The sequence below is a fragment of the Chroicocephalus ridibundus genome, chromosome 1, assembly GCF_963924245.1.
Source record: "Chroicocephalus ridibundus chromosome 1, bChrRid1.1, whole genome shotgun sequence".
Taxonomy (NCBI): Eukaryota; Metazoa; Chordata; class Aves; order Charadriiformes; family Laridae; genus Chroicocephalus; species Chroicocephalus ridibundus.
In genome coordinates, this window is record NC_086284.1 from 102,973,296 (window position 1) to 102,990,788 (window position 17,493).

The 17,493-nt window shown below is 47.6% G+C and overlaps 1 protein-coding gene across 2 annotated transcripts in view; it reads left to right on the forward strand.

Annotated features, from left to right (window-relative positions):
• The window catches only part of RUNX1 (RUNX family transcription factor 1), a 175,042-nt gene that overhangs the window by 124,412 nt on the left and 33,137 nt on the right, over positions 1 to 17,493 (forward strand). The window contains exon 6 of one of the 2 annotated variants that reach the window (XM_063345868.1): positions 14,200 to 14,391. The exons of the other annotated variant lie outside the window; for it this stretch is intronic. Coding sequence (XP_063201938.1) covers positions 14,200 to 14,391 — 192 coding nt within the window. The remainder of the gene's footprint in view (positions 1 to 14,199; positions 14,392 to 17,493) is intronic. 2 annotated transcript variants of the gene reach the window in all.

Sequence of the window (17,493 nt, forward strand, 5' to 3'; positions counted from 1 at the left end):
AAGGCTACATAGATTTAGCTCCAGTGGGCCTGAGATTTCCAAGGTTAAGCTAGGCATTAAATGTGATTATCCCATATTAGATATGTGGTTTTTCCAAATACTTTTTTGGCATCCTTATATCAAAGGGCAGGATGCTGAGGAGTGGAGAGAGAGAGAGAGAGAATAATATTGCTGAGCAGGATTTGAGAAGGAGCTTAAAAAGCTGCTGGCCCAAGAAGCGCCTTTTTAGGAATGGAAATTTTCTTTTGCCTCCTGGCAAAGCTAGATGGGGGTGGAGTGGATGCACCTTTGGTCAACCGCAGTTGAGGACACCCTCAGACCCTGATCTGAAGAGATCCCATCTCACTTGTAAGGTTCCAGGAGGGCCCATGGCCTGTAGCTGTTCTGAAGGAAACCTTCAAACACGCCCTTTCCAACTCGAGGTCTTTTTTAGGGAATCCCCAAGGGCTGGTCTGCTTATCCTTTCCTCTGCCTCATCCAACCTTTGCCCACAGACCTTGGCCTCCCAGAGCAGCTTCTGGGAGGAGAGTCAGCAGAGCCCGTGAGGGGCCGGCATCGCCCGTCCTGTGGCAGAAGCGAGGAAGACTCTGCATGTATCAGGCTGGGGAGGGAAGATTAAGGGTTTCACATAATTTCCGCCTTCGACATTTGATGCAAGGAAAAGCCAAACTGTTCTTCAAAAAACCTTTTCAACTCAGTGAGTTGAAATAATATTAAATGCCTTTATTTCTTGCTTGCTTTCTGCTGTAAATGCCTCCAACTGTTGGAAACTGAGACTAACATGTACCAACGAACAGTTTAGAAACCATGAAAAAATGAATCATCGTGTCATTGGAATAAACCTACCATATAAATTTCAGTCATGGCTTATCAGATCCTTCCATTCACCTGGAGACTTACAGTGCCTAGAGGTTACTTAGCCGAAAACGCGTAGGGGACAAGGTGGTGCTTACAAGTAAGTTGATTGTCCATATAACAGAAATGCAACTGGGACTCTTTCTTCCTTTGCTAGCGCTAGCTGCGTGCTCTGCAGCACACCACCCTCTCAGTATCACAACCCAACTCCGCTAACTGCTTTTTAAAAAATCTTGGCGAAGGTACTTGCCCCCGAGAGCTTCCAACCTAAATAGACCACGTACAGACAAAAGAAAGGGTTGGGCTGCAAGAAAAGCCGACGGTTGCGCACTGCTGGGTCTGTGCCTGTGTGTCTGTGTCCCCTGCGTCCTATTGTCTGGGTGACACTGATGTGGGCGGACTAGCGCTTAAATTATGGGTGCACTCCGGGGACATTTGCAGTTGGCTTGTGCAATATTTACGTGCAAGCGTGCGGCGGCTGGGGGAAGTTGCAAAACATGGCTAGCGCAAAGTCACACGATGTGACTTGATGCGTTGCTGTCTCTAAACGGGTACAGGTAGGTGGGGGATCACTGTTGGTTTAATTTCTCTGTGTTTGTGTGCGTGTGATCAAAGGATGGACAAAGAAGAGCAACTGAATCCATTTAAATGAAATAAAACGGTTTATTATTGCAAGGGCATGCCTGCAGACTGAAGGAGCTGTTTCTGAACAAGCAGGACAGTCCTAGCAGCCCCCCAGCAGCCAGGCCAACTCCGCAGTCCCCCAGAGCAGCAAGGGAAAAACAGCCTAAAACGTACGTCCTGTGGTTGGGCACGTCTCCCCCCGCTGTGAAAGCTGTGCATGCCACCAGCCCATTTTTCATAATGAAAGTACACAAAGAGCGAAAGAGCAGAGAGCAGTTTGTGCCTTTGTGACTTGTGTTTTTTGAAGAAAAGTGAAGAGTGAGGGGGAAATCGGCCTGTTTCCATTATGCACGCACTTTCACACAACCACCCCAAGTTGCTCCAGTGGTACAGCGTTGGGCCTTCTGGCTCAGCAGAGGACCGTCTAGCACAGGAGCATCACGTAGCACAGGACCACCTGGCGCTGGATGTTAAAAGTTTGGCTGCAGAACAGGACCAGAGGTCGCATGTCTGGATGCCGTCACTTCTGCAGAGCATCCACAGGCATCTCCGCAGCTCTCAGGTCCCCTGTGTCCCAGAAAGACCCCTCCGTGCCCCACATCCCAGCTGCTTGGCGAGCCCCTTCTCCACAGGGGGATGGCGGAGCAGCCCCCTCAGGGCAGGGGCAGCTCCAGACTGGGGTAGCCCCGTTTGCGGTGGCTGGCAGGGCTGGCACAGCACCAGCCTGTTGTCTGAGGTCTCAGAGTCCCCTCGCACGGCCACCCTGGTGCGGGGTTCACTGGCAGCAGGAACCTGAAGCAAAGCCCATGCTCTCAAGCAGTCAGTTTCAGGCTGGAAATCATACAGACGTACCCGCAGGCACGCTACCCACGAGCTGAAAAGACCAGTAAAAGCAATGTGTAGCTGCTTTAACGACCCCTCAGTGCAGGCAAGGTCCAGGCAAGACCTGCCTTAAATGGACTTTAACTGCTACTGCAACCGGCAGCTCCTAAAGGCAGTGCTGATTGCTCTCCGGCAGATGTGCAAACGATTATGAGATTGATACGAATGCTCGGCACTCCCTGGAGTAACACTGATAGGGGGGATCCTTTTTGTCCTACTCAATAGGTAGGACCTCAATAGGTTTTTCATCCTTGAGGTTTCATGATGCAGATGCTTCTTTTCCATATGAAAAAGAGATGGAGCAGGATTATTTTCCATTAGGAGAGTTGATGTTGGGTGATGTGAGGCAGGAAATTTGTCATTTTAGTTCAATAAAATTGTCAAATGTGTGCAATACGGAGTCTTGTGTCAAGACTGCTTTTCTGGGAGTGTGGTAGCTCATGTGTATTTGCTTGCCTAGTTATTTGGCTGTTTTTTTAAAGACACACAGACGTGTTGACAGGACAAGCTCCTTCCTTGCATAAAGCAGGTAAACAGGAAACCAGAGTTGCTGCAGTGTGGGCTAGGAATGGCGCTAAGACTGGCCCAGTCCTATAGAAATTATTTCAACTCCTTTTTTGAGTCACTTAATCCCACACAGCTCTCCCCCCCCACCACCCCCCCCTTGAATTAGTGTGATTTTAAATTGAGAATAGGTAGGTAGCTATTTTTCACTTCTTTCACTTTTTTCATCTTTGTCAACCTTTTTTTTTTTTTTTGCACTTCATATTCATTATTTTATTGCCTAGTGGTTGAGCGGCTACAAAGACTGTGGTGAATATTTTTAAGTGTTTACTTATATTTGCATGGCGGGATTTTCAAGGGCTATACAGTCTCGGTCTAGCTCTCCTGAAATTAGTGGGCAAGTACTCTGTAACTGTGACAGAAGCAGAATTAGGCGCATGTATATTACTTCTGAAAACGCTTTCTAAGCAGTCAGTAGGTCTGATTTTCTCCTGTCAACTGCACTTACCTACAAAGAATTAGTAGCTGTTAAGATCAGTGAACAAGTCTTTGGGGAGGGGGAGCATTTTCCATAGAAATATGCAAAAAAGACTGCATAGATGCCACTTGTATTTTGAGTGTGTGTATGTAAAGAAAAGTGTTAATATGCAGCACCCTGGCAAGTAGGTTGGCCATGGGGGATGTGACTACACACTGGTGCCCACTGAAGACCCTAGTTCACCGACGTGCCAAGTACCTTTCCAGTGAAGTTAGTCGGTAGTGCTCTGAATCAAAGATTTCTGAGTCTTGTCCTTCCTCCATCATGTTTCTTCAGCAAGGACGGAGTTTTGAACAGCAGTTATTAAACATGAGTGAATGAAAAGTTTGTAGCAGCTGATGGAGCTTTCCGTGAGCTGGGGAAGGGTGAGCTTGTAGCTCAAACCCCACGTTGCACCTGCCTACCGTGGTTTTAAGGGTGTCACGTAGCCCCTCCCCTTCCTAGAAGGAGATTAGCTAGCAAAGCCAGGCTGTTGGAGCATCCATCAGCAATCCTGCTGTCCCCTTCAGGGTTCACCACCAAATACCGTACTGCTGTCAGATGAGAAAGTTTCCTGCAGGAATGGGCTGGAGGTCAGCAGGACCTGATTACACACAACCTCTGCAACTCTCTTCCTTCACCCTGCTCTCCACAGGAGGTGGGAGAGAGGCCCTTCTCTTCCCCAGGCTCGCAAGGGAGCTGGGAGAAGGGGGAGGGAAACTTTGACCCTGCCTGGAGTGGTCAGACACTCCCGTTTGCCAAACAAGCTTTTGGCAGTGCGGGACCTTTTCTGAAGCCTGTGTTTTTGAGGAGTTGCCTTACTTAGGGGTTTACCAAAACAACACGTGTCTAAGAGAAAGGCTGGATGGAGCTGTGCGGCACTTTCCGGGAACAGCCCTATTTTCTTCTTGGAGTGTAACTGGAAGGGTGAAAATCCATCTGCACCGTGGTCCCTCCCAGCTTCGTCTGCCCCGGGTTATCAGGAGGTGCAGCAGTTTCCTCCTTGCAGGCCCATAGGAAAACACTGTAGGCTTTTGCTTCATCCTCTGCCACCCGTTGTGAAGAGTGCAAAAAGGACTTTTGCTCTGCCTCTCCATTTGTGCCTTTGCTCTTCGCTCATCCTCTGCGATTGGGAATTGTAATGAGTAAATGCATTTTCTATTAGTGTTAATGGTAAATCTTGGTCAGTCTGTTCCTATGTCAGTGCTGCATGGGTCTGTGCGAAGCGTGAGGGACAGCAATGCTTGGGAGAGGCCATCTCGTCTCTTCTTCTGAATCATAAGAGTTGTCTGTCGTATGAGAGCATGATGTGCTTGTTAATACCTGAAACACATCCTAAAGAGAGAGGGGGATGGAAACATCTTCCTTGCCGTCTTTAATCATGGAACAGATAAGGAACAGCCTGTATAAATGGGAAGAGACACAAGAAGGAATTTAACAAGCCACAAATGAAGAGTTGATTTTTTATTTTTTTTTTCATAGGACCCAACCTTTATTCTTGCCTTGCAGAGTGTTGTAGTTTGAGTCCATTAGGCACGACATGCACCAGGCCGCCTTCTCACGGCTGACCAGTCCAGAAAAGCCAGGCTGTCTCATAACCTTAGCACATAAAGCTGCAGAAAAATTTAGGCGACAGTGCTGATTTAATTATTAAGGATTCTGTTTGTCTGAGTCTGTCTGCCTCTCCTACCTACACCCTGCATTATGGGCTGTTCTTCATTACCTGCTCTACCTATCTTCGCAATCTAGCCGCAAACAGTTTTGGTTGACCACACCACTTCCCTCTTGAAAGTTAATACTGTTTGACTCATTCTGTACTGCTAACACCAAGCCAAAGAAAACAAGCCAAAGAATAACCTGCTTGTATGCAGTTTGGAAACTTCTCAGAGGCCCTGCTTTCAAAATGCTATACAGTAGCTTACTATATCTCTCTGCAGCTGCAAAGAAAATGAGGAAAGCAAAAAATGGTTCAAGAACCTAAAATAAAGACTAGGCAGAACCACATGAAATTTATGAGCTTTCAATGAACTGCAGTCCTGTGTAGGCACAACGGAGCGTTAGTACAGAGGAGGGACTGCTAAGTAACCTGCAGATTAAAATATCCAAACTCCTTTCTTTGGAAAAAACAGGTATTTTCAGCTATTGTGTGGAAATACCAGTCACTGGGCTTGGTAAAAGCAAAGGTCTTTAGTTCAAGGGAAGCGCGTAGCCCGGCTATATACTTTTTTTGGACAGGAGCAAAGATTTTTACAAGTCGTCAACGTCTGAATGGTCAGTATCCATGGCGAGTAAATTTACTTTCGTGTTGCCAAATTCCCCTGGCTTACATAAACAGTGAGCCACAGGACTTGACCTTTAAGTTGCAGGTCCCTTGTTCAACTCTGTCTGAGGCTGAATGATGGAGACCTTTTACCGTCCAGAGGTATTTCAGTAGACTGATGAAATGGGTTTCTGTCTAAGCTATTTCTCTGACCTCCAACGCCGCGATCGTTGTGCAACCCACTTTCCCATTTGTTTGTCCACTCGCAGGCACTGCAAAGGTGGTAAATGCTGTCATCCCTCGCTTTTCCCACTCGGGCTGAGGGAGGGGGTCCAGATTCATCCCACCTAAGCTTATGCATTCCATTAAGCGGCTGTATTAGGACCTGGCCCCCTGTATTCAGCAGAGAGACAACCTTCTCCCAAGGGCTGCTCAAATGGCGGCTCAGCCCTTGCTGCCTGAGCCTTGTGTTTCTGCAGCTTTTCTTTGGACAGAGGTGTCTTTTTGTGCCTGTATTTTTCTTGGTTGCTTGCTGAGCTGTTGGTTGGCTGGTTGTGCCTCATTCTGCACCTACTCTCTCATACATATCTTCAACTATGATGTCTCAGCCCATGGCTGGAGGGTATTCTTATGGCGGTTTGTACGTGTGGGAAGATGCAAACTATAAAGAAACAAAAGAGGCTTTTGGCAATGCAATGCTTAAGTTGGGAGTCATTCAAACTTTGTCAAGGAGTCGGGATTTTTAAAGTATATATATTGACATGGGGGAAAGGGAAAAGAAAGCGAAGGGTATAATTTTGCAGACTAATTTAACTTGCATGAACAACTTCTTCCTTCCAAACTCCTAGCGCTCGGTTCCCTTACTTTTACTTCGCTGCCATGACCTAATTCCTGGGGTGAACCCGCAGAATAATTGCACTTCCATGACAGAAATAGAGGACACATATATGTCAGATTCATCAGAAGTTTTGGTGGATCCATGGCAAGCAAAATAATTGTGCTTTAAGTGGAAATACGTCTGTGCATTGCAATTTGTTAGTACAGCACAGGCCTCACCAGCAGAGCTGGGGGGAGAGGAAGCTTATTTCCTGCCTTGCAAAAATTGTCAAGATTGCTTTTTCTGGCTGTGGTACCTCAGGGTAGACGTGAGGCTTTTCATATGTTTGTCAGGAGGCAGGGAGAGAGCTGGAGGGACCCGGCCCGGAGGAGCCCGCCGCCTCGCAGTCGGCGTGCCGGCTGGAGCGAGGGAGACCCGCAGCCTCCGCTTGTCCCTTTTCCTGGGGACATTCCCCCTTGGACCACTCCCAGTGCAGCTGGATGGTGAAGCAGTGACAAAAAGAGCTGTCAGCCTGGAATTAGGACACTCACCTGGAAAATAGGAAAGCAAAGTGTGCTTTCTAGTATAGACCAGGCAAGAGGGGCTTGACCCAGACTCTCCCACCTTCCCTTGTTTGTTCCAGGGCAGGACTCCCTCTTAATTGCAAGTTTTGCTCTACCTTTGGCGTCTGTTTGTGTAGGTTTTTTTAAAAAAGAACTGATTTAAAAAAGAAGGGGTAAGAAAAAAAATGTTGCCAAAATATTGTTTAACTACTGTTGAAACACGTAGGGGACAAATGCACCAGCTGCTCAGGGTGCGTGTCATTACAGCAGGGGGACTAACCCCGCTATGGAGGTGCAAGAAGCTACCTGGGGTTTCCCCCAGGTGAAGAGGGGAGTTACCAGAGAGCTCTGTAAATCTTTGTTCACCTCATTGCTATCACCGGACACTTGTTCAACACACAGCCAAACTGGATGACCTGGTGGAAAAATGAAAGTGCTCAGCAAAGGATCGTACCTGAAACATCTCGTCTGGCTGCAGGTACTTGGAGCAACAAGCAGATTTTTCCATAAGGACACACAGAACGGGCGAGGTTTGCCAGGGAGCTGATAGGAGAATTGCATCTGGAAAGGCTTCCCAGTGTCAGTCTGTCCATGCTTCGTATTGCTCGGCATTCTGCTTCCGCAGGGCGGCTGGATGTCAGCCTGGCCACCAAGCCGCGTAATATCCAGCCTCATTCACACGCTTCCCAGCACCTCGTGCCTACAGTCAGGTCGGGTCTGATGATGAACACTGATTCTGCTGGTAATTACAGACACGGCACGAAAACGTTTAGCATAATATCCTGTCTACCATGATGTTCCTTCTGTCTGGAAAGAAGGCTTGCATTGTACAGGGCTGAAGAAAAACAGCAAAAAATATAATAGCTGATGAGTCTACTCGAAGCTCTGACTACCATCACCATTATTTTTCCTCCCCACAGCAATAATATTTTTCACTGAGGGAAGAGAAAATATCCTCCAGTGTGTCTAATTCCTTTTTGAGGAACTTTTCACATTGTATTTTTAACACTCTACAAGAGGTTGGTGAGCTCTGACGCTATCCCGTACTGATCCTTCTAATGTCCGAGTGCAGGATAAGTCTTTCCCAAGTGATGGAGGCTAGAAAGGAAACCACTCCACAGATTGCTTTTATATTCAAGGGTGTTCTCCTAGAGCCCCGTGGGCTGCCGTGTAACAATGTTCAGTGCCTTACGCTAAGCATGTGCGTACATCTCTGTGGGATCAGGTCAGGTCTGTTTGCAAACACAGCAAATGGTGTCCTAGAAAAGTTACACTACTTGCTTTTACTGTGCAGATAGGAAATCGAGGAAAAAGAGAGTGCGAAGTATTTTATATCTGGGTTATCTGGCACATAGAAAAATAGTACCGGGATTACGCACTTAAGGCACTATTTCTATTGTTAACAAAAAAAATGCTATTTTGCGAGCAGGATAGCTGATTTTCAAGCATTTGCATTTCCCAGCTTGGTAGTAATATAGAAGCACTATACTTTAATTCACTTTTGTTTACAAGACTATATCATTTTTTTGCACTAAAGATAGTTTGCTCACTTCCTAGAATAATGTGAACGAGTATATTTTCTTCTCATCCTTCACTATGTACAAAATAATTGGATTTATTTTAGCTCCATGGCACAACACAATGTTTACCACTTTATTAACCAGACACAATGAAACATGGCTTATTTTCTACCCGACTAAAGCTGGAGCCAAACCAAAGCCCTGAACACAAATAGCCCTGAAAAGAGAGGATGCTTGGATCAAGGTCCAATGCGGTCCCAAAGCAGCCAGCTTTCGTTAAACCAAAGCGTCGGGTCTCCTCAATCACTCCCTACTTTGTCCAAGTCTGGCCAGATGCTGCATTTTCCTGTGTATAATCCACTTTCTGAGTGTGAAAAGTTTCCATTTCCAGTTGGGAAAAGGCGGGGCAGAGGAGAGAGGGGGAGGTGTTCTGCTCCCCTCGGCGAGAAAGTGCGCCGCTTTATTAAACTCCGCTTATACTATCTCCACGCAAGTACAACCTGCTGGTTTCGGGCAGCAAATTTGTGGGTAATACACACGAAAACCTGTGGCGTTCCAGCTCGGCTCGGCCTCTGGCTGGGTTGCTCAGCAGCCGTGAGCCATGAGTCTCCATCAGACACCTGGTGCCCCAAGCCCAAACCTTCTGTGGGTGTTGGTACCTCCCGATGCACCAGCTGGATTTGTGAGTGAGTGAGAGCAAGCGACAGAAGGGTGTTACCCGTCCTGTGACTTAAAGGAGAAAAAAATGTCCATTAATCCATTCCAGCCGTGTTTACTTGTAGAACGGTCCTGGGTACCCACAGGAATTTTGGTAGCTTCAGCTGGCAGAATGAGAGCAGCGATGGCCTCGTGCCTTTCCTTAGCCTCTGTTTTACCTGCTTCTCCCCTTCTGAACCTGAAAGGCATCTAGTGACGCTTTTAAAAACTAAGTAAAAAGGAAGGTAATGGGAGACCTCTTTCTTTCTCTGCACCTGGAGCGCCGCTGTCGTCTCCGTGGGGCCGGCTGCGATGTGAAACCCGGGCCGAGCAACCATTCCCAACCAGTGCCCGATGCGCACGAAAAAAACGGGGGCTGCCGAGGCACTTCGTCCTTCTTGTTTCCACATCCAGCGCCCCGACCAGCTGGCCGCGGGCCAAGCTGAGCGCTCCACAGTCTGTTCAAGTCTATAAAACTGCGTTTCCCTCCCATTAAGAGGGAAAGCGCTTTCATGTTGCGTTGCTGTAAAAGTATCGGAAAAGCTAATGTTTTCTCTGCCCTGTTTGCTTTAAAAAAACCCCGCCTGACCTCACTGAGACAGTATTTGGAAGGGAGAAGGAAAAAAAAAGTCCAAAAAACCCCAAATCCTGCGATTTAGCCAAGCAGACTGGATGTCCTATTGATTCCAGTGTCTCAAACACTGCAACCCAAGAGAAGAAAAATGCTGCTCTTTTCTTTCCTCTGCTGAGAATTGGTGCTTGACAAAAAGTATGAGGACGTGGGGAGGGAAAGAGGACAGCGGTGCTGGCTCGTGGCGAGCCGTCTCTCTCTCTGAGCTCTGGGTCACAGTCTTCTTCATTCCAGAGCTGGATGTTTGATTGACTTCCATAAAGTCCCATCTGATTTGCAGAAGTTTCGTGGCAGATCCTTGTGGCCAAACTGCCGGCTCAGCAGAGCCGCACCAGTTTCCAAGCGCCTTCCTGCCATTCTTTTTCATCCTGCATCACCCTGCTCTCCTGGAAAGGGGAAGCCTGGGCTTGTGGTCACCGCGCTGAGCGTCGGCCACGGGGTCACTGCCTGACCACAGGCAGATCACCTCATTTCTCCATCATTCAGTTTTCCAGCTGTAGAAGGGGGATAATAATAGTCCTGGGCTTTACAGGGGTGAACCGAGGATAACTTGCCTGCTCTTTAAGCGAGGTGTTTAGAGGGTAACTTCAAAGTAAAGCTAATAAACACAAAAATACAAGTCACCCTAACAAAGCTCTGCCCGTGCATTTGTAGTGGCTTGGGAAAATCATTTGCATTTGTTATATTTTTCTGACACAGTCCTTTACTTTCCTGCTGCAGACCTTCATGCAAAACAGGTTCTGTGCTGCTACCTGCAGCAGTCAGCAAGGTAGAAAAGGTGAAATAGCACTTCTAATTGGGGGATGGGGGGGGAAGAGCCACTTTTGGAGCTACATCTTGAGGTGGCAATTGCCTGACGTTGTTTCTAGGTAGTTCCCACCAAAAATTACAACGCATGGATGAAAACAACAGCAGAGTTCCCCTCAGAAGGAAGAGGCTGGTGCTAGTCTTTCCTCCCCATATGCATTGACATGAGTGGGATTTCCACAAGCCCGAGGAATGAGGCAGATCTCAGGTTCAGCGGGACAATCTGGAGCAGCACAGGGCTGGGGCTGGGGCGGGATGTCCAGGAGTTTTGCTTGGTGGACGCACAGTGGAGACAAGCAGAGGTGCTCCCATCAGCTCGGAGGGACCTGGCCTGGGAACGGGGGTGCCCTGCGGTGAGCTGGGGAGGATGCTGTGCCTGGCTTAATTCACCTTGCTTGCTGCCAGCAAGCCGGGTTGTCGATAGCAAGCTGGGGTTTGTCTGCCCTGCCCGGCGCCGTGTGCCAGCTTGGTACAAATTTAGCGCCTGAGCGAGATTCAAAGCGGGAGATTTAATTCTTGCCTCACCAGCCTTCATGCAGCCCTTGTCCTCTTGGCTTCCGAGGAACAGCTCACCTCCGTGCGAGGCGGCTGGCACACCGGCCTGCACTGCTGGGACGCTTGGTTCCATGCCAGGCAGGCAAAATTCCGGATGCCGGGAGGGCAGCGCCGGGGAGGCAGGAGGAGAAAGTAGGGTAGCAGGAGGTCAAACTTGGCTTTGGCGCACTCACTTACAAGCAGGAGATGTCTGAGTGGAATTTGAAATTAGGAATAAATTGCATCAGGGCGGTGGTGGGGGGGCATGGATTTGGAAGGACCTGCCTCTTGGCTCTGCAAGCCCTGGGTTCAGCCTGCTGAAGCTTAAAATAATCCAAAAGTATGAGGTATTTTACACATCTTGTATGACTCCGCGTGTTTGCGTTCAAGTCCAGTGTTAGAAGCCCAAGGCTTGAGGCAGTGTCCAGCTTTGCACTGCTGACAAATGAAACGTTTGCTCTTGACCAGCCAGAATGTCAGATAAAAGTCTTTTTCATCTTTCTTCTCCCTTCTTTTTTCTTTTTTTTTTTTGGAAGCCTTAATGGGACTCTTTAATGATGAAACCGCTAGTATATAGTATGTCTTTTTATATTTTAATTCCCACCCCCACCCCCCTTGGGATAATTTACAGCACAGTGTGGAATCTGAGACAGTTCAAGCTGTGCCAAAGGGCCTGGCAACAGGAAGAAATGCCGAGCCACTGCGATTTGGAACCATAATACAAGTTATAAAATTTAATTTTAGAAATGCAGCTACTGGGAACTGCGTTTAAATGCACATTTTCCTTTTAGTGCATAAAATGGTCCTGTGTCTTGATTGAGCTGTTAGGGTGGCTTGAAAGAGTGCTCTGTAGAGTAAGGGGCATACAGAGCTCTTCAGAGATCTTTTGCTGCTTATTCACTGATACTCAAAATTGGAAGCTGGCTGTTTATGAATCTTTATGTATTAAACACTATGGGGATGTGTGGAATAGGGCACGGTGGATTATTTTCAGGAGTTTTGTGCCAGCCTGTTTCACTGCCGTAGCCGTGAGTTGAGAGAGGACTCACCATAGGAACAGCACTGGCCACCTCCTTGCAGGGAGGATGGAGATGCAAAGAAAGCTGCAGAGGGCAACTCTTCATGACAAGAAAACGAAAATCGGGACCAGATAGACAGCAAACTATGTTGTCCGGCAGAAACCAAGGGATAAAGTAACTTTCTTCAAGGGAACGAGTAGAAAAAAAAAGATGTTTGACCTCTGGGCTAGAGATTTGACATGCATTCCCGTCAGGGTAACAGTGTCCTATGGGGAGAAGGGGAATGGATAAGCCACAAAGATTCACGAGGCAGCTGATTTCCTGAAACAAATGCAATGTGCAGAAATGGGATTGGGTTTGGGGGAAAAGGAGGGACAATCCTCTGCTCCCAAGAAGGTCCCCAAGCAGAAGGTAGGAAAATGATGTTTTTGGAGCTGGGGATCCTACTCCATTGACTAAATACACGTGGGGTCAGGGTATGTCCTCATAGGCTCATTGCAGGCAGTATCTTGCCCTCCATTTGGAGACTGCGTCTTTGAAAGGACAGCTTGTGTGCCAGAGACGGTCTGCTTTTGGGTTTTCTGCTTTGGGGCTGTTTTCTGTGCTCTTTAAGTAGAAAAAGCCCTATTGGGGGATGGGGGAAAATTACAAAGGAAATTTTTGATTCCACCTGGTTGGAAATGTGGCTGAACCATCCCATTTCAGACATTTCACCAAACACAAGTCTGCTAGGGAGGTTTCCATTTCAGCCCCAAAGCTTTGTGTCAGCAGCCTTCCAGGGTAAGACACCCCACTTTTGAAGGATATCTCACAAGATTGGACACCAGTGGACACCAAAGTGGTTTGCAAAGTCGTGGCAATAGGTTAGGTCTTAAGAGGGTGGAAGGAGGATTTGAAATTTGCGCTTTCATCGTGCCTATCGGAGAGCAAGTGCTCCAGCAGATGAGACATCCCTCTTGCATGCTGTGTGTGCGGTCTTTGCGCTTGGAGGTTGACACGCAAAGGATGCCAGAGCAGAGAGCAGGCACAGGCAACAGTTACAAATGCATTACCTTGCTCTTTGCATACCACTCGCTGCTAACTAAGGCTTATCTTGAAATCACTCCTGCCCGTGACGTCTCTGCCCTTCCAGCTGAATCTGGATGTGCCCCAGTGCTGCACTGGAACTGGGCCTTTCCAGCATCTTCCCCATCCCCTCCCAGCCCCTCAGGGCCACAGCACCAGAGCTTCATGGAGACCCCGTGCTCCAAGGGCTGCCCTGGGGAGTGCTGAACCCCCCAGGTCCCATGTGGCCATGGCCACATCCGCTGTGCACTGGCTGATTCTGTAATGTCAGCATCTGCTCTCTTGTAGTTGGATATCTGGTGGGACCTTCTGTTTTGGAATCTCACAGTGCCACTAAGAGAGACTTCATTACCCCTCAGTTTCAATTCTGCCAGCTTCTGGTGTTTCTTTCCTGTTTCTGTCTATAAATCCATTACTGAAGGATCCAAAAATGGGATTGGATTGGTATTTGATATTTTATAGCCCCATACTTGTCTAATTATGGTACTTTATGACAATCTGGGATTGCATTTTTGAGGAGTTATTCCAGTGCAGGTTTAGCATGGGGGCCACTTGATTTTTCCTCCTTTTATATATCCCTGCAGATGGTCCTCCTTTTAGAAATGCCTCTTCTCACAGCGAGAGGTGTAAAGGTACAGCAATTTTCAGTGAATCTGGTTCTTTGGAGTAGGCCATGTCTCGGGCTGCCCCACGTTATGGTTACAATGCATGACTGGTTTGTGTCTCCTGTGCTTGTAGAGAGGTGGTTTCAGCTTAATTTCAGACAGCCGCTAGCTGGTTAGGTACTTTGCCCGTGGATGAGGGGTTAAAAAATAAAGAGATAAAAAAATTAAAAAGAAAAAAAGTCAACAGACCTCATGTATCAGTGAGATTTTCTGATCTTTTTCCCCCCCCTCCCACAATAGGACATCGTCAGAAAATAGATGAGCAGACAAAGCCCGGGAGCTTGTCCTTTTCAGAGCGCCTGAGTGAACTGGAGCAGTTGCGGCGTACGGCCATGAGGGTCAGCCCACACCACCCAGCCCCCACACCCAACCCACGAGCCTCCTTGAACCACACCACTGCTTTTAACCCTCAGCCTCAGAGTCAGATTCAGGGTAAGTACCTGAAATCCTCCCCCCCGGCTCACCCACCTCCACCCCGCCAGCCTGCGGAGCGCGGGGTCTTGCAGGCGTTGCCCCCCTGTCCCTCCATCTCTTCTGGACTCTCCTTGGCCGCCTTTAATGAGTGAGAGCCTTTAACAAGCGCAAGGAGGGGCTTCCTAACATATGTCTGTATTTCTAAAGACTTGACAGCTTTTAAGGGGTCCGTACTGCCTTGTCTTCCTGGTGTCAGTACAGCTCACGGTGTTCATCTCACCTGTGTTAGAACTGTAACGTCTTGAAAGTCGTCGTTTTCTTGCGAAGATGCATTATGCCAGGCCCTTTTCTATGTGTAGGTGTATTTCCTGACGGATATTTAATCAATTACATTGCGTGCTGGAATGAAAGAGAAATACCGTCAACGCCTTGCTTTGACCTTTCCCAGGAAGGCAGTAGCAAAGAAAGCTTTGCAAAGTGCTTTGTCCCCTGAAGACGACCTCTTGGTGCTAAGACATTAACATGGACAGGCTGGTTTGAGCGTGTTTCTGTAGCCGGTGGTTATCCAGCGGGTTTTATTTGAACAAAAACCTGCAAAACGGTGACTCAGGAGTCTGATTTCCTCGGATGATGCTAGTGAAACCAAGTTATCATCTAGCTTGAAACGTTTCCTGCCACTGCTAGAGCTGAGTCCGTCCCTACTAAAACCGACTCTGTCCCTAGGATCAGCTGGAACTCGGGGAGCAGTGAATCAGGTCGCTAAACGTCAGCTGATACATGGTTTTGCGAAATGTGTATCAAAATGCAGATTCATAGTGAGATGCACAAAAAGGGAGGGTGTGGGACGGTATTAGTTTTAGCGAGCGCTGGCTGTTCCTAATGGAATTTTCCTCTATTCTTCCAGCCAGAATGAAAAGGCCTTAGTCGAGGTTTTCTGCTGGGGTTTTGGCGAGAAATAGTTACCGCAAATTGGCATAAAGGGGTTTTTCGGCATTTGCTTTTAAAACCAAGGTGCTCTCTGTTGCATGCAGAAAATGTTACTGCTCACCTAAGGCAAACGCTTGTTACGTCCTTTTATTCCCAGGCCTAGGAAGGTCTTTGGCTTAGTGAAATCTACTGCAAGTCTGCCGTTGCCTTTGCTGTGAGCAGAAGCAGGCATTATTGAGAAGCAGGGGAAGTAAATCAACACAATTGTCATGTGCTGTGCTGTAGGAAGAGGCGGGCAAAAAGACAGTTGGAAGGATCACCCAGCTCCTTCCCTCTCCGGAGCCACGCCAGGTCAGCTCGGGCGAAGGACCCAGTCCTGCACCTCTCCCAGCCCCCGCCAGTCCCCTCACTTCGCTCTCCGATTTGCGGAGCAAACCACGTCGGGTTCCTCCTGCGCGACAGCTCCGTCCCTGTAAAAGCAAACGCTCATATTATTACGGCTGCTCAGCAGCCAGCAGCTCCGTGGGTGGAGGTATCGGTCGCAGGCTTGCATTCTTCAGCTTCTTGGGAACACTATACGCTTAGCAGGGTATCGGGTTTAACGTCGAGTATCCCTCTTCCCTGGTTCCCTCTGGAAGTCCCTCGCTTGTACGACTTCAGAGCGATAGGCTTTTCACGCTCGGCCAGGGATTCAGCTGCTCCCTCCAGAAATAGTTTTAGCACGTTGCTCTGCTTTGCTCTCTGCAAACAAGACTTTAATGCGATTCACCTGCAGGCGTAGCTCAGAAAATGATAGCAGTGGAACTGCTAACGTTTCCTCATCGATACCCTCCTCTTCACCTCCCGGTCAGCTCTCTCCCAGTTCCCCTTTTCCTCTACCTCCAAAATGCGCGCGTTATCCATTGAGCAACTTGTTGAGTCTTGCAGTTGCTATCAGTAAAATAAGCCCCAAACTGAAGCCTCCCTCGTTTAGGACTGTCTCTGCTGCAGGCGCCTTTTAATTTCTAGGGCTCGTCTTTTCAGGGTCACGCTATCACAGCAGGGCAAAAGAGCTGGGGCGGGAAGGAGCTCCAGCACCATCATTTTTTCCTCAGTGTTCCGAGGATGATTGGGTTTGGGGCTGATGTCCCGTGTGACCTCTAGGGAGTCGGGATATTTTCATTTTTTAATTTCTAATAAAAAGCGCTGCGTTTCAGAATGGAGACCCCCAAAAATGAAACAATTCTTACCTGCTCCGTAGCATTGCTGTACCTATCTGTGCATCTTTGCATCCTGAAGCACTTTTATTGAAACTGTCTCACTGAAAAGAGCACGGAGTGCTTTTTATACAGCATAAAATAAGCCATAAAACCCCATACCTTGCTAACTTCCAAGCAGTAGCGTTAAACTTTGCTTTAACTCCCACCAGTATGAATCACAGGCTACTCCTCTGTTCATCCAAGTCCAATTATCTTTTTTTTAAAAAGCAAAACTAACTCAAAATAGACATCTCTGACTAGTTCTTGGATTTAAAGGGGCAGGTTGCCATGCCGCTAAACCACTGTTTATTTGTTGAGGTTTTCATCTGTAAAAGGATTGAGGTTAATTTTAACTTCCTATTTTACCAAGTCTTGAATTTGAGCATAAAGCTGCTTGTGTCATGGATACAAGTCCAAGCAAGTAAAGAGACCATAAATTGCTATAATCGAGTTTTATGCTTCTTTCATATCACAAGGAGGGAGAAAGTACACCTGTTGGTTTAAAAGATCTAACCATAGCCAATTCACAGACCAAAGGGGAACAGAAGGGGAGGAAAAGCTTCCACCACATCACACATGGTTTAAGTTGAAAGATTACTTTGTGCCAGTACCAAGCGTATAATGTCAAAGGATTTGACCTACACGCACAGGGTAAGGAAATGCAGTTAAAGCTCCAAACCCAGCCAACGCTTCAACCTCAACTCACCCCTTCTTTTGTACGGAGAGGAAAAGAAAATAGACAGAGCCATCTGAGCTGTGCTGGGCTGTTGCTCAGGAAAATTTAGGCAAGGCCCTTGACGAACATTTAAGTTTCTACGTATAATAACTCTAAATAAATCTACCTATACGTTATGGTTGAGTTTCTTCTAACACCAGCCCGAACCAGATACTAAATACATAATTACTGATTTTATGGTGGCTGCTGTTAACCAGCGTAAGGTAGACCTGTAATTCA